Source organism: Apodemus sylvaticus, chromosome 2, assembly GCF_947179515.1.
Source record: "Apodemus sylvaticus chromosome 2, mApoSyl1.1, whole genome shotgun sequence".
In the NCBI taxonomy this organism is placed as follows: Eukaryota; Metazoa; Chordata; class Mammalia; order Rodentia; family Muridae; genus Apodemus; species Apodemus sylvaticus.
The window spans coordinates 93873232-93895818 of record NC_067473.1 but is presented as its reverse complement, the minus strand read 5'-3'; the positions used below and the strand labels follow the sequence as shown (position 1 = coordinate 93895818).

The following is a 22587-nucleotide window of genomic DNA, read 5'->3' as shown; positions in this document are numbered from 1 at the left end:
GGCCATTCGCATTCAATCCACCACAGGAGCTGTGAGGAGCAACTTGAAAGGGTGTAGACTTGCAGGAAGTTTCAAAGCTGGCTTCCCTGCTCCACTTTTCCTTTCCTTCAATTCCAGGCCTGTCTTCCCTGTACCCTCTTGGCATTTGTTGGCAATCTACAGGATATACCAGGGCCATAACGCCTGTCTCCTCTGCCTTTGTAAGATGCTCGTTGCCCTGGCTTGGGCTCCGTTTTATGTCTTTGGCTGGGGGTGCATATCTTCCCTCCAATCTCGTTTCTCACAATTTTGCAAGCTAAAATTTGTTGTTCTTTCACCCACCATTAGCACTCAAGAAAGAGGAGGAACACTGACACGGAGAACTTTCCACTTCTGGCTGGGAAGCACAGTGTCTGAGTTAAGCCTCAGCAAGCTTCCGAGTGTAGGGTTGGGAAATGAGGCTGACAAGAGAGAGTGGTACTACTGCCTCCTTAGTTACCTCAGGTAACATCCGGAGTTGCTGGAGGGAGTAGAGGGTTTCTCTCCAATGCTCCTCTTGCACTCGATATTCTCTCTCCCACTTCAGTGTATGTTGCAGCTACAAAAATCACCTGCTATGTAGACTGACATTTTCTTTTTTAAAATGTTTTTATTTTGCTACCAGGTCTCACTATGTAGCCCTACCTGGCTGTCTTAGTTAAAGTTTCATTGATATGAAGAGACACCATGAGTAAGGCAACTCTTAAAAAGGATATTTAATTGGGCTGGCCTACAGTTTCAATGATTTGGTCCATTATCATCATGGCAGAAAGCATGGCAGCCTGTAGGTAGACATGGTGCTGGAGGACCTAAGAGATCTACATCCTAATCCAAAGGCAGCCAGGAAGAGATACTCTTCTGCCCTGGATGGATCTTGAATACTAGGAGTCCTCAAAGCCCACCTACACAGTGACACACTTCCTCCAACAAGACGGCACCCATTCCAACAAGGCCAAACCTCCTAATAATGCCACCTTCCACGGCCAAGCATATTCAAACCACCACACTGGCCTAGAGCTCCCATAGACTAGGTTGACCTTGAACTCAAAGATCTGCCTGCCTCTGTCTCCTATGTGCAGGAATTAAAATGTTCATGACCACCATTGATCTGTTTGACTTCTGTCACCATAAGACTCTGTTTTCAATTAAGGCAAGGAAAAAAGTACTGACAGGGCAGTTCACTTTCAGTAATCTGGGTTTTTCCAAATAGTGACATGACAACTAGTCATTATGAAATGGACACCGAGTTCCTCTTCAAGAAATGAGAATGTAGGTCAGGGCTCTGCAGACATTTCCATTTGCCTCATAGGTAAAACTCTGAAGCAAATGCTGGCAGTCAGGCAGTGGGGAAGAAAACAGCACAGCCAGGAGGGTAGCTGCTTGATTCTGAAGAGAGAAAGAAATGCAAATAAATGAGAAGAGAGGTAAGGAGACCTTAATTCCTGAGATACTTAGAGGCAGCTGTGCTTTTCTTTGGAAATAAGCAGGCCAAATTGCTCTCTTTTATGATTTCTGTGATTCTTTCATGTAATGCTACTGATGAATGGCGAGTCTCTCGTATTGCCCACCATCGCACCTCTTTTGATGGTCACCTTTTCAGAAAACAGTTAAAATCTGATGAAGCAATTCTACAGCTTGTGCTGCCTCTTACAGAGAGATATGTTGTCACAAATTAAGAAAGGTTTCTCCATGTTCATATGTATACAAATTCAAATTATACAAAAGTATAATTTATGGTTTATGTTGTTTGATGAGCCATGATTTATGTTTTGAAACTCTTTAATATGAAAATTTGAGCTTAACTAAATTGACTAAAACAATATAATAATAACTATTTTTGAGTAACTGACTTATTCTACACCTAGACTGATGAGTGGAGAGCAAGTGTAAGCTGGGGACAGTGTCTTCCTGTATCTCCATCACAGGTCTCTTCTGAGCCCTAGAGATGAGAGCTGCCCTCCCCTAGGTTTGACTTTTTATAGTATATGTCTTTGCCTAATTCCAGTTTCCCTCACTTTCTATCCATTTATCTTTAGGAATTCTGAAATTTTCTGCTTTTCCCAACTTTTGATCATCAAAGACTGATCTTCCATATCATGATGGGTGTGAACCAGTCAGACATTAACTGTTCATTATCAGAAGATAAGGAGAGAGAGGAGCTGTCTGATGAATGACAATAGAACAGGAGGAACAACATTTTTACCAGGGTCTAGTGATCTCCAAGGAAAATCTGCAGTTATGCTCAAAGGCAGACATCCCACCAGATACTCTGATTAACTGTCATTTGTTGAACCTCCTTACAGAATGTAGCCTCTATCTGCCCTGTTTCTGTTCTTTTACATGAAAGGATCCCATTAAAGATAATAAGTATAAGAGGCGTAATGCTCATTATCTCCATAAAAATGTCACAATATAAATATAAACATTTTTCATATTTTTCCAGAGAGAAATGAGAGGTTTCTACTACATTTGGGACATGAGGTACCTCATACTTCAGTTGCACATAATAACTCTTTATGTGCTCTTCAGATGGTGTCACGGAGGTAGAGTATTTTGAATATCTGTCTATATTTTCATTTAACAAATAGAACATTGAATGATTATCATATTCAAGCCATTATGTCATAATACCTGTAAAATACAAAGGTTATTAAACTTAGAAAAATTAATATGGAATAGAACAAACTAAAAATAATCCAACTTCCTTTAAAATACAGGTTGTTCTCTTTTGTTCCCCTTCAGATACCCAGCACTCTTCTGTCATACATGAATATTTTCACAAAGGATACCATCTTGAGTTGAAACAGTCTATTTTAGGATTATCATAAATGTAATGTTCTCAGCCACAGCTTGCATTTGCTCCAGTTCTGTGAATTGCATATTGATGATTATTCTACATACAGCAATCTCTCCACTAGCTTTTAGTCTTTGTTAAACAACATTATTTTGGTGTTGTTATATTCTATCTTATAATTCACACGAACATTCAGTAAAAGCACGTTTCTTTGAGACTGCAGAAGTTTAAGGAAGGGTATGGTTGGCATGTGGGAGTTTCTGTTGGGAGTATCTATCTCCTGCGCAAGAGCACAGATAACAGAAGTCAGATAATACCAACACAGAGTTCTGAAGAGTCAGTGACATCTTTCAGACTAGGTGGTTCAAAATAGTGACAAATTTGCTTGCTTGCTTGCTTGCTTGTTTCTTTCTTTCTTTCTTTCATTATCTTTCTTTTCTTGTTGCTGTTGTTGTTGTAGTTAAATGTGAAATGCTTCACAAATTTGTAAGTCATTCTTGCTTGGGACCATACTGATTATATTGCTCATCTCTAGGCAGGGACACAATTATGTTGGAGCTATAGATGTAGATGTAAAACCTTTCAGCAGGATAACTGAACACTTCAGAGTCAGATTAACAGCTTCCCCACAAGGTTTAGGAGAAAAGATGCCAGTTGATGACTGTTTATACATACAAATGATGAGTTCACATCAAGTGAAGTGAGACATGATATTACACAGTGTCTAGGCTGTGATAGGACCTGGTGTTAGACAGTATCTAGACCATAATAAGACATGGTACGTAGACTGTGATAGGACATGGTCTAGAACTGTTGTTAGACAGTGTCTAGAACTCTTGTTCACTCTGCAATAACTATTGTGATGGAATGCAAGTGACATCTGTCCAAGTTTTCACTAGAATGGTGCTATTACATTTCAATAGCTTTACTGGCTAAGTGCAGAGGCACTCATCTTAATCCTGACACTCAAGAGGCAGAGATAGGAGAACTGCCCCAAATTTAAGACTACAAATTTAAGACTACAAATTTAAGAGTGGGCTACAGAGTGAATTCAAGGACAGCCTGTTACAAATAGCAAAACTACTCTGTCAGAAAATTAATTCTTAAATAAACAAAAAGTTTTAAAAGTATCTTTTCAAAGTGTACTACACATTTCTACAATAAATTTAACATTTCTACCAATCTAATAACCATATTTAAGAAATTCAATTAGCTAGGCAAGGTAGCTCACATCTATGTTATCATCATGCAGGAGACTGAGGCACAAGAATAGAAGTTAGTTCAAAGCCAGCACAGGTGGCAAAGTAAGAACCTATCTAAAAAAGAAAGAAGACAGAACTAACTAGTTAACATGACCTACTCTTTTATAATTTGTGTCTGCCTCTTCCTGTTCACCAATGTGCTCTTACTATGTTCTGAAAAGTCATTTCTAAAACTCAGGACATGTGACTAAATCTTTTGACACTTTTCTATGTATTCTAAAGATGGTTTCACAATGAGTCATGGAATTAGGTTTTGTCTAAGCCTGAATTATCAAACTTATTTAAAATAGCGAAGTATTTCCTTTAAAAAAGAGAGTACTTCACAAATCTGTCATCCTTATACTTGACTCATGCTGACCTACTCGATATTGCCCCATTTTCCTTCCTCTCCCATCCTTTCCATCTTTTATCCCCATCTTCTTTTGCTTGTTTTTCTAAGACAAGATTACATTTTGCACATTAGCCTTGAACTTGCTGTTTAACACAAGCTGACCTCAAATTCTCTACCCTCCTGCTTTAGCTGCCCAAATCCTATGATTGTAAGCATATGTTACCATGACTTGACATGTCTATTTCTTTCTTCCTTTTTAAATATTTTTCACACTGATTTATCTATTTGTGAAGCAGATTGTGTGTCATGACACCAGGGAGAAGTCAGAGGACAATGTTCTCTTTTCACCATGTGGGGCCCAAGGATCAAACTCATTTCTTCAGGTTTGGTAGACATCTCACCTGTTCTCATTTATTATTGTCTATTCCAAGCTAGTTTAAAGTTTATAATGTATGTAGCACAAGATTGTAACTCAAGGTCCTCTTCCCTCAGTCTACTGAGTCCTGGGATTACAAGAGCTTGTTTCTAGTTGCTGAGGACCAGCCTCAGCCTGGAGAGGAGTTCCTGAGAGTAGGGGTATCTGAGAGCAGCGAAACAAATGACTTGAAGTCAAATCATGGGTCCAAGCTGTTCAAGATGACTTTCCAGATTCCCCCCTTCTCTCTCTCTCTCTGTGTATGTGTGTGTGTGTGTTCTCAAGACAGCTTTTCAGAATGTTCTCTGTGTTCTGCTCTACTTGAGACAGTTTTTTTTCTTGCTATTCTAAAAACTTTCTGGATGGCTCACCTCTTACAGAGCAAAAGCCCAGTCTTTTATTTGATATATCAACATCCCTGGTTCCTTTTTTGATTATTCCATAAATCAGCATCCTACAACCCCAGCCCCTTGATTCTTAGAAAGGGGTAGCAAGCACAAACACTTTCAATAGAATAGCAGGGTGGGACCTTACACTGAAATTACCATTCTCACCACACCTGGACTTAAATTAGTGAGCTTTCAACCTAACCTTGAACTCAGTAATCAATCTGCCTTTGTAAGGTTAAACAAAAAATCTTAACTGGGTGGAATCTTGCCTTGCGATCACCACTCCTTAAATCTCTTTATCTCATTCCTTAGTATCTTTCTGACAGGCTGGTTCATACTGCAGCTGCCTCTGTTCCTTCACATCTGTGAAGCTCCTTATAAAATTCATATTATATCCTTATATTTTTCACATTTGAGAAACTACATATTTTCTTTTTTCTTTTTTTTTTATTCAATATATTTTTTATTTACATTTCAAATGATTTCCCCTTTTCTGGCTCCCCACTCCCTGAAAGTCCCATAAGCCCTCTTCCCTCCCCCTATTCCCCCATCCACCCCTTCCCACTTCCCTGTTCTGGTATTGCTCTATTCTGCTGCACTGAGCCTTTCCAGAACCAGGGGCCACTCCTCCATTCTTCTTGCACATAATTTGATATGTGGATTATGACTTGGGTAACCCAAGTTTCTAGGCTAATATCTGCTTATCAGTACGTGCATACCATGATTAATCTTTTGAGACTGGGTTACCTCACTTAGTATGATGTTCTCCAGCTCCATCCATTTGCCTAAGAATTTCATGAATTCATTGTTTCTAATGGCTGAATAATACTCCATTGTGTATATATACCATATTTTTTGTATCCTTTCCTTCATTGAGGGATACCTGGGTTCTTTCCAACTTCTGGTTATTATAAATAGGGCTGCTATGAGCATAGTGGAGCATGTATCTTTATTACATGCTGGAGAATCCTCTGGGTATATGCCCAGGAATGGTATAGCAGGGTCCTCCGAAAGTGACATGCCCAGTTTTCTGAGGAACCACCAGACTGATTTCCAGAGTGGTTGTACCAATTTGCAACCCCACCAGCAGTGAAGGAGTGTTCTTCTTTCTCCATATCCTCACCAGCACCTGGTTTCTCCTGAGTTTTTGATCTTGGCCATTCTGACTGGTATGAGATGAAATCTCAGGGTTGTTTTGATTTGAATTTCCATAATGACTAATGATGTTGGACATTTTTTAAGATGGTTCTCAGCCATCGAAGTTCTTCAGGTGAAAATTCTTTGTTTAGCTCTGTACCCCATTTTTAATAGGGTTATTTGGTTTTCTGGGGTCTAACTTCTTGAGTTCTTTGTATATATTGGATATTAGCCCTCTGTCAGATGTAGGGTTGGTGAAGATCTTTTCCCAATTTGTTGCTTGCCGATTTTTCCTTTGTCTTACAGAAACTTTGTAATTTTATGAGGTCCCATTTGTCAATTCTTGATCTTAGAGCATAAGCTATTGGTGTTCTGTTCAGGAACTTTTCCCCTGTTCCCATGTCCTCAAGGGTCTTTCCAAATTTCTTTTTTATTAGTTTCAGTGTGTCTGATTTTATGTGGAGGTCCTTGATCCACTTGAAGTTGAGCTTAGTACAAGGAGATAAAGATGGATCAATTCCGCATTCTTCTGCATGCTGACCTCCAGTTGAACCAGCACCACTTGTTGAAAAGGCTATCTTTTTTCCACTGGATGTTTTCAGCTCCTTTGTCGAAGATCAAGTGGCCATAGGTGTGTGGGTTCATTTCTGGATCTTCAATCGTATTCCATTGATCCACCTGCCTGTCACTGTAACAATACCATGTAGTTTTTAACACTATTGCTCTGTAGTACTGCTTGAGGTCCAGGATACTGATTCCCCCGGAAGTTCTTTTACTGTTGAGAATAGTTTTAACTATCCTGGGTTTTTTTGTTATTCCAGATGAATTTGAGAATTGCTCTTTCTAACTCTATGAAGAACTGAGTTGGAATTTTGATGGGTATTGCGTTGAAACTGTAGATTGCTTTTGGTAAGATGGCCATTTTAACTATATTAATCCTGCCAATCCACGAGCATGGAAGATTTTTCGATTTTCTGAGGTCTTCTTCCATTTCCTTCTTCAGAGACTTGAAGTTCTTGTCATACAGATCTTTCACTTGTTTAGTCAGAGTCACACCAAGGTACTTTATGTTGTTTGTGGCTATTGTAAAGGGTGTCATCTCCCTAATTTCTTTCTCAACCTGCTTATCCTTTGAGTATAGGAAGGCAACTGATTTGCTTGAGTTGATTTTATAACCTGCCAATTTGCTGAAGTTGTTTATCAACTGTAGGAGTTCTCTGGTGGAGTTTTTTGGGTCACTTAAGTATACTATCATATCATCTGCAAATAGTGATAGTTTGACTTCTTCCTTTCCAATTTGTATCCCTTTGACCTCCTTATATCGTCTAATTGCCCTAGCTAGTACCTCAAGTACTATATTGAAAAGATATGAAGAGGTGGGCAGCCTTGTCTAGTCCATGATTTTAGTGGGATTGCTTCAAGGAGAAACTACATTTTTTCAAACTTATGTTTTCATCATTCTTTCCCTTAAAGACTCTCCTTAAAGGCTGTCCTAAAGGTCACAGCATTCTCCCATTTTGCTAAGGCCTAGACATGCCCTTGTCCCCTGGACTTGTGATATATCTGATTATCATTGCGTCATTAACCTTGACAGACAGGATATTTCTTGTAGGAAGGACATGAAAATATGTACACTATTTTGCACACAAACCTTATATGCACAGCAATTATCAACACTTATGGAGACCCATGCCTTGATGGCTCTGTTCTATGGGCAGGAAACCATGTCTCACTGTCCCTTACACATAGCCTAGCAGGACTCAGCATCTGGTTCTATTCCTACTATTGATGTTGTAATTATTTTACTACTATTTCCTCATTTAAATATTTGTAACTTATGTGCTACTTATTACTTATTACTTATTACTTATTACTTAACAAAACTATTATTAACAAAACTTATTACTTAAACAAAAATAAATCTTAAACTACATACTCAATAAGCTAGTTCTTTAAGTTTTGTATTCCAAAGCCAAGGGCCTTTTAAAAATCAAATACTTTTTTTGGGGGGGGGGGCGGGGATTTGGTTTTTTCAAGACAAGGTTTCTCTGTATAGCCCTGGCTGTCCTGGAACTCATTCTGTAGACCAAGCTGGCCTCGAACTCAGAAATCTGCCTGTCTCTGCCTCCCAGAGTGCTGGGATTACAGGCGTGCGCTGCCACCACCACCCAGCCTCATTTTTATTCTTATCTTGATAAGATTTAAATATATTTTAATACAAGTATTTCCAGGAAAAGCTAAAAAAAAATTTCATAAAACTTGTGGAGCTTTTTCTAGGTAAGAATTTTATTTTATTAATACTGCATTTCATTTGACTTTATATAAATGACTCTACTATTACGGGAGGCTGGTAAAACTGTATCTCAAGGCAAGCACTGCCACTGAGATTTGAGTTAGTTGTGTCATGAAAGGAACACACCCATTATATAATGTTTGAGTTATATACACAATTTAAAATCAAAATATTAGCATGGAAATTATTGTTGCTAACAATTTTCAGTATTTCTCATTGATTCACTCATTATTTGCTTCTTTCCAATGCTGAGTTTTTATAAATCTTGTTTTTGCAACTTGCTTTTTAACTCAATAATGCATCATATTTTCTCTATATTATTAAATTAGTGTTGAATTTTATATGGATCTTAAGTATTCTCTTTTTGTCTTTGTAAGAGTAAAGATATCATCATCACACTATGATGATAAAAGTAGGTTATCTCAAACAAACAAACAAAACACTCTACACCCCCACAATCAACAAGAGACTGGTTGAATGTCAAGACAACAGAGATTGGCTGAGTATCAAAAGAATGGAATTGGATTCTGCAAAGCCCAGTACCCCTTTGAGTCTCATCTTTGAAAAAGTACTGTAGCTTCATAATACCTCCATTTTCCACCTTAAAATAGAAGAGGAAATTATGTTTCCTCTCTGATAACAAGAAAAGCACAAAGGCTGCATCCTGCCACCGGCCATCAGTGGAAACATGGCGAAAACATACAGTGATTTTTTTCAATTGTCATTTAGTTACTGAAAGAATAAGCTTTACATGGAGTAGCATATTCTTCTTCTAGCTCTCTTACAATATTTTGCAAATAACTTATTGTTTCATGTGTTTTTGTTTCCAGGGATCACAAATATAAAGTGCTCTGGTAGCATGTGGGTTGAGCCTGGTGAGATTTTTCAGATGGGTGTGAATGTTTCTATATATTGCCAAGAAGCCCTGAAGAACTGCCGACCAAGGAATCTTTACTTTTATAAAAATGGCTTCAAAGAAAGATTTCATATCACAAGAATTAATAGAACAACAGCTCACATTTGGTATAAAGGCTTTTCAGAACCTCATGCCTCTGTGCATTGCACTGCTGAATGTCCTGGGCATTTTCAAGAGACACTTATTTGTGGCAAAGACATTTCCTCTGGATGTAAGTACTACAAAGTATCTTAATGGTTAATTGATATAGTTGCTGGGCTTTTACATAAAAATGGTGACTAATCAGCATAGTTTATGTATTAGATCGGTTTAAAACTGGGGCCCAACTCAAATTGTCTACAGAGTCACATTGGTGACCTATGACTTATAGGGACTGGTAAGGCTTGTACAGAGAAGAAAGATCATGGCGCACTGGGACACCCACCACCTCCTGGGGCCCAGTGTGCCTCAATCTGCTGAGTTTTCAAAAGAAGACAGAAGTATAGAAGTTGGATGTGAACATCAAAATTTTTAAATATTGCAAATATCCCCCAGAGAACAATTTTCCCCATTAGCCTGAATGAACAGAGTCTGTGTGAAAGGCAGCAGCTCTTTAGCTGAGATGCTGCTGCTCTTAGCTAAGAATGATAGTATACACCTATAATCCAGTACTCTGAATGAGGAGGATGGAAGATGGTGAATTCCTGACCAACTCGAGCCTTGACAACAACAAAGTGTTTAAATGATGCTCTTTTTCATCTGGTTTTTATTTGGCTTCTGTTGGTGTGCTTATTTGCCAAATTAATGCCATTCATTTTTAGGCTGACTGATCCTATTAAGAGATTTTGAAGCCAAGATTCAGGGTGCATTTCAAAACTACTTTTGTGTTCTCACTATGGTCCCAGTGAGTTATCTTGGGCAATTTGCTTAGCTGACCTCAACCTCCATTTTGGGGAGTAAAAGTACCTGTAAGCACCCTATTTCAATAATTTATTTGAATGTATATTAAAAATTTTAAAGTATGTTAGTGTTGATTCTTATAAATGTATGTTTTTGATAAAGCATAGGGAGCTTTAACAGATAGGTATGATGATTCCCACCTTTGATCCCAGCACATGGGAGTTCAAGGCTAGCCTGTTCTATATCAGGAATTCCAGGCCAGCCAGGGTTACATAGAGAGATTTTATTTCAATATACAAACAAGTAAACATACATAGGGAGATTCTCCTATAGTCTCCTGTTTCTTATCCCATAGCCCCTGTAATGAATTACCATTACTATCATTATTAAGAAAAATTTAGTCAAATCAGTCTCAACACATGATAAATCAGTTTGTATTCACAAGATTCTAAAGGTATGTAAGTTCCTATACTGATTTGTACAAATATCTATGGATCTTTTGTTTTTTATATGTTTAGGAGTCTGTGATTGTGTTTGATTGTGTGTGTGTGTGTGTGTGTGTGTGTGTGTGCATGTGGGTGCAGAGGCCAGAGATAAAACTTGGACATCATTCTCAGAGTCTTTCAGCTTGTTTTTTGAGACCTGGCCTCAAAACACTTTCTCAGTGCTGGGATTGCAAGCTTATGGCACAATGCCAGGCATGTTATGTGGATGTTAGGGAGGACCCCACAATTGCACAGCAAACGCTTTGCTCACTGAGCCATATCCTTTATCTGTTCTTCATTGTTTTAAAGCAGACAATCATTCTTCAGTACATATTTGCCATTGGGGCTCACAGATCAGAAGATTCCCTTCCCCCATACTTTTAATAGTATTATATGAAGTCCTTGCTTCTTCCTTGGTTCCAGATCATAGATAAGACAAGCCAGACCAGACCCCACTACCACTTGGCTTTGAGATTGGCCACCTGAAAACTAGGAGACTTTCTTGTTCTGTAAAAAGTCCACTGTCCTACATATCTCCAGGCAGCTGACAAAGCATGTGTGTCTTTCAAATGAGACAGCTACAGAATGGGGGGGGGGGGGGGGAGTTGGAGGAAAAAGTTAAGTTTTAGACTTTAATAATGGCCTTGCTGGGTGCACTTTAAATTACTGAACTATTTAGTAAAAGGTGCCTTCATTGTGAAAATTAAACCAGACACCTCATCTGGTATATGAAGTCTTGCCAGCTTGTCCATATCATCCCCTCGATATGTTATTGCTTCACTCTGTCTGATGCATGAGTAGATATGCTATGCAGTTTCTTCAGAGGGATAATGAGAAATATCCACAGCTTTAGGGAAATGTGAGTTGTTAGCTTAAGTAAGAGAGGGGAAAATGACCTAAAGTAAATATCACTTCTTTTAAAGGAAAAACAAGCCAGCAACTTTGGTTTTCAGTTCCATCTCCTGGTTCTCCTGGTTACAGTTCCTGAGTCAAAGAGCTCATCTGTCCTGTAAACAGACAGATGCTAGGATCGAGATTAAGCAGGTGATTTTATAAGACAAGAATCAAAAAGTTACCACCATGTTACTGAGCCACTAAAATGGGATGTTGTTGAGGCTCCTATTTTCAGGCAAACACAGCCTTAAATTTCAGTTTGTCACTGAGCACCTGACCCTTCTTTTTAATTTAAATTGCTAGTTTGTTTTCCTAGTGAAGCACCTTCATCCAAAGCAACACCAAACATGATTGTACAAATTTTCCTTAATGTCCCTTCACCCTGCTGAGTGCAGGTGACTGATAGCGAGCTGCCACCCCCTGCTGCTGGTTGAGGGGTTTCTGCCCAGAGCCATGCTATGTTTCATGTCAGAGTGCTCCCCCTTCCAGGACAGCCTAAGAGACACGCTCATCCTCCACCCTCGCTCTTTCCATTCATGAATTTAAGAGATGTAATTCCTCACAGAAACCTCAGGTTATGAGTGTGCAAACCCAACTGCCAGGCAAGAATTTACTCAAACCCCTGGGTTCAAGCTCAATGTGCTTTGGGGCTGAATTCTTGGCAAACTTACTTCCTATTAACTAGGTCAAAAAAGGGGGCCTTGAGGGTTTTGTGGTGTTCTAGAAAGCACATTGCTTTCACTGGGCTGCTTTGATACAGGATATTTGTTCTGTAAGCTTTACGATGGCAAGTAGTCAGCACGGTTTTGGACAGAGTGATTGCAGGCATGCTGACGCATCATGAAAGGTGGAGAGCAAGTGAGTCAGTGCTTTCCCTGAAAAGGGCCAGGTCTCTCTAGTGAGCCATTTCTGAAACACCACTATCACCTTTCCCACTATAGACCACATCTTAAATGCTTATTAGATTCTTGTCTCTGCTTAAATGAGAACCTACTATGGGAAATTTGTTCAAATAAGGGTCATTGAAAAGTGTCAAATTCAATAAGCCATGTGGGTGATACGTCCACTTAACCATTTACTTAATTTTATTTTTAGCATTTTTTGCCTCGAATTTTTTCAGTATTTGACCTTCACTCTTTGTGATAAAAGAAGTCTTATCCACTTAAGTCTTTAAATGTTCATCTTCAGAGTTGCTCCTGTGTGGAGAGCCTGGCCTGAACCCTCCTGCAGGTGCTTAGTAATCTCCACCTGAAACATCATTCCTCTCTCCAGCTGTCATTGCCATCTTTTTAATCGCCATTCCATTCATGGAATAAACTTCAGTGATTGTTTTACATATGTACCAAAAATATGCTAAGCAGTAGAAATACAAAGTGAAGAGGACCACAGACCCAACCCCATCAGAAGATCTCAGTGGCAAAGAATTTTTGGTTGGGCTGAATTAATAAGTCCCCTGGTAAATGATCAGAGAGCATTCTAATAAGTGTAGAAAGGTGGTATGAGAGAACAAAATCTTAATCCTCTCTTCAGGGTATTCTCAGGAATTAGACAGCCACTTTTATTCTTGGGTATTTATAAACAGAACGGGATCTAACAATGGGATGTCACTCCCCTGACTTTTCTCTTGCTCTTTACGCTGCTTCCCACTAACATACATTGCTCACTTGCACATGCAGAGTTGTCACTTTTGTCTTTTGCAGAGTTCGTGCCAAACTTGCATTTGCTTCATGGAGAATACCATGAAACAGAGTCCAGGAAGCTGACAGTTGTCTTCTGGGATTTTTCAAATTAACAGTGTTCTCTGCCTAAAACCACAGGGGAAAGTAGCAAAAATGAAACACCTATGGAGCTCAGGCGCCCATCATCCTACCCATGACATAATCCCGCTATTAAAATCCACAAGCTCAGCCAGGCAGTGGTGGCACACGCCTTTAATCCCAGTACTTGGGAGGCAGAGGCAGGTGGATTTCTGAGTTCGAGGTCAGCCTGATCTACAGAGTGAGTTCCAGGACAGCCAGGACTACACAGAGAACCCCTGTCTCAAAAACAAACAAACCAACAAACAAAATAATCTTGTGTGAAGGCTAGAAGAGGGCACTGGGTGTTTTGCTCTGTCACACTCCTTTTTCCTTAGAGACAAGAGTCTGACATTTTGAACCCAGGACTCACATTTTCTTGGCTAAGCTGAATGAAAGTCATCAAGTCACAGTTACTCTCCTGCTTCTGCTTTTCCCAGAGCTGGTTAACGGATATGCATACCATGCATGCCTAGCTCATTACATGCATGCTGGAATCTAAACTCCAGGCTACATAACTGTCCAGCAAATACTCTTTACTCAGGTATCTCTGTAGTAAAGAACACAGATCTTAATAGTCAAGTTGATTACATTCAACAGACAAAAGTTAAAAAGCTTTCATTGAGCAAAAATAGAAATGCCTGTCAAGCCCATGAGTTCTTCACTCTGCTCATCATGTAATCCCATCTTAACAACTGGGAAGGTGTCTCTGAAGTTTCTTTATTTATCTTTCTCTTTTTCTCTAATGAAGATGCTACACTTTGTTACATACTTTTAGAATCACTTTATTATATGCTTATTATTAGCAATACATTTCTTTTTTGTCTTTTTTTATTTTTTTATTTTCTATATTCTTTGTTTATATTCCAAAAGCTTTCCCCTTTCCCAGTTCCCCGCCCCCCATATGTCCCATATGTCCTCTTCTCTCCATCCATTCTTCTATCTTTCCCCCTCCCTTTTATCTGTCCTGGTACTCCCCTAAAATGCTGGATCAAGCCTTTCCAGGACTAGGAACCTCTTCTTCCTTCTTCATGGGAATCATTTGATATGATAATTGTATCTTCAGTATTCAGAGCTTCAGGGCTAATTAATATCCACTTATCAATGATTGCATTCCATGTGTATTCTTTTGTGATTGCATTACCTCACTTAGGATGATATTTTCCAGTTCCAACCATTTGCCAAAAAAAATCATGAATTCATTGTTTTTAATTGTTGAATAGTACTCCATTGTGTATATATACCACATTTTCTGTATTCATTCCTCCATTGAGGGATATCTGGGTTCTTTACAGCTTCTGGCTATTATAAATAAGACTGCTATGAACATAGTGGAGCATGTATCCTTATTGCATGCTGGGGAATCCTCTGGGTATATGCCCAGGAGTGGTATAGCAGGGTCCTCCAGAAGTGTTATGCCCAGTTTTCTTAGGAACTGCCAGACTGATTTCCAGAGTGGTTGTACCATCTTACAATCCCATCAGCAGTGAAGGAGTGTTCCTCTTTCTCCACATCCTTGCCAACACCTGCTGTCTCCTGAGTTTTTAACCTTAGCCCATTCTGACTGGTGTGAGGTGAAATCTCAGGGTTGTTTTGATTTGCATTTCCCTAATGACTAATGATGTTGAGCATTTCTTAAGGTGCTTCTCAGCCATCCAAATTTCTTCAGGTGAAAATTCTTTGTTTAGGTCTATACCCCATTTTTAGTAGGGTTATTTGGTTCCCTGGGGTCTAACTTTTTGAGTTCTTTGTATATATTGGATATTAGCCCTCTATCAGATGTAGGATTAGTGAAGATCTTTTCCCAATCTGTTGGTTGCCATTTTGTCCTTTTGACAGTGTCCTTTACCTTACAGAAACTTTGCAATTTTATGAGGTCCCATTTGTCAATTCTTGATCTTAGAGCATAAGCTATTGGTGTTCTGTTCAGGAACTTTTTCCCTGTGCCCATGTCCTCAAGGGTTTTCCCCAGTTTCTTTTGTATTAGTTTCAGTGTGCCTGGTTTTATGTGGAGGTCCTTGATCCACTTGGAGTTGAGCTTAGTACAAGGAGAGAAGAATGGATCAATTCGCATTCTCCTGCATGCTGACCTCCAGTTGAACCAGCACCATTTGTTGAAAAGGCTATCTTTTTTCCACTGGATGTTTTCGGCTCCTTTGTCAAAGATGAAGTGACCATAGATGTGTGGATTCATTTCTGGGTCTTCAATTCTACTCCATTGGTTCACTTGCCTGTCCCTGTGCCAATACCATGCAGTTTTTAACACTATTGCTCTGTAGTATTGCTTGAGGTCTGGGATACTAATTCCCCCAGAAGTTCTTTTACTGTTGAGAATAGTTTTAGCTATCCTAGGTTTTTTGTTATTCCAGATAAATTTGAGAATTGCTTTTTCTAACTCTGTGAAGAACTGAGTTGGGATTTTGATGGGGATTGCATTGAATCTGTAGATTGCTTTTGGCAAGATGGCCATTTTAACTATATTAATCCTGCCAATCCACGAACATGGCAGATTTTTCCATTTTCTGAGGTCTTCGATTTCCTTCTTCAGAGACCTGAAGTTTTTGTCGTATAGATCTTTCACTTGTTTAGTTAGATACTTTATATTGTTTGTGGCTATTGTGAAGGGTGTCATTTCCCTAACTTCTTTCTCAGTCTGCTTATCCTTTGAGTATAGGAAGGCAACTGATTTGCTTGAGTTGATTTTATAACCTGCCACTTTGCTGAAGTTGTTTATCAGCTGTAGGAGTTCTCTGGTGGAGTTCAACAAGATAGCAATACATTTCTAATGATTTGTGCACAGGACCTAGTTACTGACATCCTTGGACTGGGCTAGGGTAGAGAGGGGAGCTGAGGAGACTGAGGAAAGTGTTGCTTCTTATAGGGAAAAACTGCTAGTAGACAAAAAAAAATGAGGCTATGGAGAGGAAAATCTGAACAGAGGTGGTGAGTGGGGGTGTGGCAAGGATGTGGGAAAGAGAGCGTGCCTTGAAATAGTTCTCTGAATACCAACCCTTAAAAAAACTTTTGATGTGGTGATGGTAAAATGTGCATAGTATAACCCATTTATTTTTGCCTTGTTGAGGGGCCTGTTTTAGGGGTGTTCACTGAATTGGCGTATAGCCTCTCATCACTCTCTTGCTGGAACTCTTCTTGTCAAAGGAAACTGTCTCATACATGGACTTGCACACACTGCCTACCTGCACAGGCTCCAGGACCATCATTCCACCTTTTGTTTTATGAATTTGACTACTTTTGACACCTCGTATAAAGGGAATCATGAAATCTTTTTGAGTCTGGCTTACTCTGTCCTCACATTTTATCCATATTATAACATAGTTGGAAACTTCCTTCCTTTTGCTGCTAAATAGTAGTTCTTTCTACATGGGAATAGCTATCTTTCAAATGGACAAGTAGACTTTATCCTCCATAAGAGGAAATAGTCTTCCAGGGCAGTAGGAAAAAGCTAAAGAATCTTTCACAGAGCCTAGCCTTGAAGGGAAAAGTAAGAAAAGAATCAATTGCTACAGAGGCCAAGCTCAGTAATAATGATATAATTCTGATGGGACAGTATGGAGCTTTCCAGAGAGAAAGTCACTGTCACTTTAACAATTGTGGTGTTGTTAGAACTGTGCAAACTGAATTCTGAGTAAGCCAGAGGGCTGGGGAGATGGCTCAGTTGGTAAGGTGCTTGCCATGAAGACCTGCATTTGGATCTCCAAAACCCATATAAAAGCCAGGCAAGGTGATGCCTAGCTTTAATCCCAGCTCTGGAGAGGCAGAGACAGGAGAATCCCTAGGACTTGCTGGTCTACCAGACCAGCCAATTAGTGAGCTTCAGATTCAGTGAGAAACTGTACCTCAAAACAAACAAACAAAAGCAATAAGAATAGCAACAAGAAAATAAATAATTGGAGGGGTATTAGAGATGGGTCAGTGAGAGCATAGGCTGTCTTGTCTAAGTCCCAAGTTCAGTTCCTACCACCCACATAGGACAATTTACAGTGCCCTGGAATTTCAGATCTAGAGGATTCAGCATTCTCTTGGTTCCAGAGACACCTGTACTCTTCTCATACTCCCACACAAACATACACAGTTAAAAATAAAATAAATATTTAAAATATAATATGAAAAGTAATGAAGAAAGATACTGAATGGGCTTCTAGCCTCCAAATGTACCAGAATTCTCACACACATAAATATACAAACACAGAATATGAACACACACCACACACACACCATACACATGTGTTCATACAATAATAATTTTTTAACATCTTGCTTAAAAAGAAAGATGGAATGGTAGCTGAGAAGAGATAGAATTTGTAGACATAGAGGGAGACTTGCTTGATTTGGCTGAGAGGAACCTGAGCTTGTTAGCATCTGCACAGGAGAAGAAACTATAAGAAAATCTACTGTATGGAGGAGCAATGTTTGCTGTCAATATTGACTGCATTGTAAAGTAGAGGTAATGGAATGAAGAACCCATGGGTTTTCAGTGCCAAGGAGCCTAGTTTCTCTATGAAACTGACAGTTTAACAGCTAGCTACTTTATCAAAGCAGCTCTTAGTGATTCGTTTTGTTGCAGATCCACCGGATGCCCCCAGCAATGTGACATGTGTCATTTATGAATACTCAGGCAACATGACTTGCTCCTGGAACACTGGGAAGCCCACCTACATATATACCAAGTATATTGTGCACGTGAAGAGGTAGGTTCTATAGCACTATCAAACATGCATTCTATTCCAGAGTGAATCCAGCAGTGACCAAGACCTGCCTCAAATCTGAGATACCTACCATGGTTTAGGGGACTTAAAATCACTCCCGTGCCATTGCCATTTTCTGCTTCATGGGACAACAGACTTTCTGACTTCTCCATCCCTTTCTCTTGGTGGTAACTAGCATCAGGAACATAATGGAGACTCAGCCCACTTTTAACCTGTGACCTAAATTTAAGCCCTCCTCTCCTTTGAGGATCAGCATGATGTACTTAGTCCCTCAGAATTTCCATTTGTCATCTTTAAAATGGACCCCTAAATGCATGCTTGTTCTAATTTATTGAGTGATTCTAGCTTTCAACTCCTACAATGATTCCAGGGCCTAAGGCAGGAAGTTCAGGGGAAGTATTAGTGGTTAATCGTGACCTATGAGTTTTAATTCTAATTTAGGTGCTACAACTCTAGCTGAATAGGAATTCAAGTTTCATATTGGAAAATTGGTGAAAGGGAAAAGTCACCCTTCCATGGACTCCTCCTCCATGGCTCTGGGCAGAACCATGTGTCTGTCTACTTGTCCAGGCAGAAAACTGGCAGAAGGCATTACTCCGGAACCTGACTGCTGCCACCCAACACTATTTTCCTTTTTGCCTCTATATGATTTCACTCCTGTGAAATGAAGATAATTATTAAAGCAATGATGAAATAAGAGGTATCTTAGCTTATTTATGTTACTGTAACAAAATACCAGCAACTGGCTGATTGGTAAGAAACAGAAATTTATTACCTGTAGACCAGAGGCTGAGAAGTTTGAGATCAAAGTGCTACTAGGATCTGCCCAAAGCTATTTCCCATAAGTAGTATCTTCTGCAAGGCCTCATAAGAGCAGTGAAAAGCAACTCCATTCCTTCATAAGGCATTGGCATCATCCTTGAGTGTAAAGCCCTCACTACTTCACCACCGTCTAAGAGCTCAGCTGCTTAAGACTCTTGCACTAAAGACTAAATCTTACATATGAAAATTATCCATTGCTCAAGAGGCCTACTAGGTCTCAGCATATGAATTTGGAAGGAAACCAATCAGACTATTTATATCAAATGGGATTAGAATATTGTGTTGCACTCAAAACTGACTGCATAAGTTGATGTGATTTGTCTTATACTAAGCCTGATTTATATAGAAGTAAAAAGATTAATAAAGCAATAACAATCATATACAGAGTAGTATATTCAATTTATTTTCAGGTAATTTTGTACAAATCTAGAAAATTATGTTGGTTGTGTTCTAATAGAAAAGATTACCATTATAGCTATTGTACATAGATATTCCAAAATTTGGGGGGAAAATCTAAAATAACAATTCTGGTCCTGAGCACATTGGATAAGAAACTAAACTTTAGATTAAACTCTGGCAAACCCAACCTGTATTTTGAATTGATGGAGTCCAGATCAATGTAATTGCATCATATTTTAAAGAAGACACAATGAGACTGGAAAGGTTGCTTGGCAGTTAAGAACACTTAAATTATTCCAGAATACTCCCGAAGTCCATTCTCAGAAGCCGTGTCAGATGGCTCGTAACTGTCTGTAAATCCAGATCTCTATGGGCACATGAACATACATACCCACATGTGTGCACACAATAAATACTATGTAATAAAACTAAATCCTTTAAAGAAGACATAAGCATTGGAAAATTATAGAAAATAGATGTTTTCTTCTAGCAAATTCAAAGTGCACTTTCCTGTAAGCACAAACAAACACATATCTAATCATCTTCAAACTCATGAGAAACACAATAGTGAGCTTGGGAAAAAAAAAAAACGTTTAAGGAAAGCCTACCCTTCTAACAAACTTCCCCGGGGCCTTTTCCCTCCAAGAAAAAGTTGAGTTGTACCAAATGCTATGGGCAACATGGGAAGCATGCAGTAGGCTAAAAGCCTGTGCAGACCTGGCCTCTTAGGGTATTTCCACTTAGCCAAAGAGCAAGAGATCAGCATAGGCAAAGTTTCACTTCCAACTCATGTGCTTCTTTCTGTGCTCCAGTAAGATCACACAGACTGTAAAAGCCTGAAGAGTGGCAATCTTTCAGTGGTAGGGCCCTGTCAAATAGCACTGAGTCTATTGATGCAAGAACTCTCTTCCTCCCTGGTTCCTTATTGATGGCCCGACTAGACAGAGTTTTGTGTTGTTCTGCTGTGTATCATGGGTGCTGTTGGAAAAAAGACTGACCTTTGTTGCTAAGTATCTACTTACTGCTGCCCCACCCCCTTCTGCAGCAGGTCCTTATAAATAGCATTTTATCTGTGAAACTCAGGAGTGTCTGACAGTGCCCTTGTTAATAGTTGTTGAAAGGAAATGAATTAATGGGGCCCTCAAGATAGCTCAGCAGTTGGAAATGCTTGCCTCCAATCCTGACAACCTGAGTTTGATTCCTGAGAACCACATGGTGGAAGGGGAGAACTGAAGTCAAAAGTTGTCCTCTGACCACCATATCTTGGTATTTGTACCTGAAGGTATTCACATTCTCTAAACAAATAACAAATGAAAAACTAACAATCTCAACAAGTGTTAGAAAGAGTAACAAATGAACCATAGGCTTCCATTCTATACCAGCCAAGCAAATTTAGCAAATATTTATTTCCTGTTTCATGACTTCTGGGCCCATGGTAAAGCCTAGAAATTAAAGGAGGAAAAAGTTATCAACAAGTCCGACAAGCTCGTAATCATTTGGCATCCAATAGCTCCTCTTCAATGTCCTAAGTGAGCATAAATCAAACACCAGGCTCTGCTTCCAACTTTCTTCCAATATATTGTCAGGCAGAGAGACAAGCATTTCTAACTGTTGATCCCTGTCTTGTAACCTGCAGCTCTCCTCACGCTGTTTGGGTCACATCCTTAGTAACCCATGCATTTCTCCTTATAAGACATGAGGTCTCAGTGTGTGTGGTAAGAAAATTAGCCACAAACCAGTTAAGAATGTGTATGTGGTTTTCTCTAACTGGAAAATAGTCAAAAATGTCCCACTTAACACTTATGCTTACCACTAAGCATAGCTGCAGCTGTCTTGCTTTCATGCTTGAATTCTTATTTAACACGGGTTAGCCTATTTTCCAATAAGTTCTCTACTGATATGACCCCAGTCATTTCAGAAAGAATATTACCCATCTATATAAATATATTTAACATGGGTTAGCCTATTTTCCAATAAGTTCTCTACTCTTATGACCCCAGTCATTTCAGAAAGAATATTACCCATCTATATAAATATATAAACCAAAGACATAACTTCAGATGCAAACTATATATACACACTGGCAATCCCCAGCACTTAGGAAGCCCAAAACAAGAGAATTAAGAGTTCAAGGCCAGGCTGAGATGCAAAACAACCCTGTCTTAATTTTTTTATTTTATTTATATTCATAAAAGTGACATTATAAGTGCCTTTTCACTTGCTATACCTTAATGAATCTTCTGTTAGGTACTAAGCCATCTACTCTTGGCTTTTTCTTCTCATGCATCTACCTTCATTTGTGATGCCACAGTGATGCCATCTTTCCCATTTCACACATGAATAAGCTGAAGTGTATCAAGGCTAAGTAAATTGTCTCAATCTCATAACTTATGAAGGGTCCTAGCCAGGAGTTGCTAAACAGGCAAGCAGTAATAAGGCACCTAGAAGGTAACCCTAAGCATGAAATAGCTATGACTTAAACTCTTCTTCTGTCTGTCTCTGAAATCCATGCTTTGTACAGTTAGCCAACATGATAGATACTTCTTTCCCCACCCCACCCACATGGTGCTCATGATGCCCTTTCTGCTGGTGAAAGGCAAGAGGCAGTGTGGGAAAGCACTGGAACTTAAGGCCTAAGTTACTAGAGATACATTATTCAGTCCTATACACCTATAGCCTGTCCTCAGTGACTGTCAGTCTGAGAGAGCCTTCCTACAGCAGAACAACATTTCTGTGGAATTTCAATTCATGAAAGTATTTTTTTTTTTTTGGTTAGAGCCTAAAGCTTATTCCGCATATCTATGATCATGCAGCATGGCCCTTGCATCAAATTCTCATTCTCATATTTGTGTTTCTGAGAGCTTAACATGTGATTCGTGCTGAGGTATAATGAAGCTGCAGTAACTCGGGAGTTGCTAAACAGGCGTGTAGTAATAGCACCTAGAATGTAAGCCTAAGCACGAAATAGCTGTAGCTTTAACTCTTCCTTATGATCTCATGAAAGCTGTCTCCTGGAAGAAGAGCAGTTGA

The 22587-nt window shown here is 39.3% G+C and overlaps 1 protein-coding gene across 1 annotated transcript in view; it reads left to right on the top strand.

Annotated features, from left to right (window-relative positions):
* The first annotated feature begins 1311 nt into the window (after nt 1-1311).
* The window catches only part of Il23r (interleukin 23 receptor), a 91106-nt gene continuing 69830 nt past the window's right edge, over nt 1312-22587 (top strand). The window contains exons 1-4 of the mRNA XM_052173865.1: nt 1312-1442; nt 2462-2561; nt 9470-9766; nt 18195-18318. Of these exons, the coding sequence (XP_052029825.1) occupies nt 1431-1442; nt 2462-2561; nt 9470-9766; nt 18195-18318 (533 nt within the window). The 5' untranslated portion in view covers nt 1312-1430. The remainder of the gene's footprint in view (nt 1443-2461; nt 2562-9469; nt 9767-18194; nt 18319-22587) is intronic.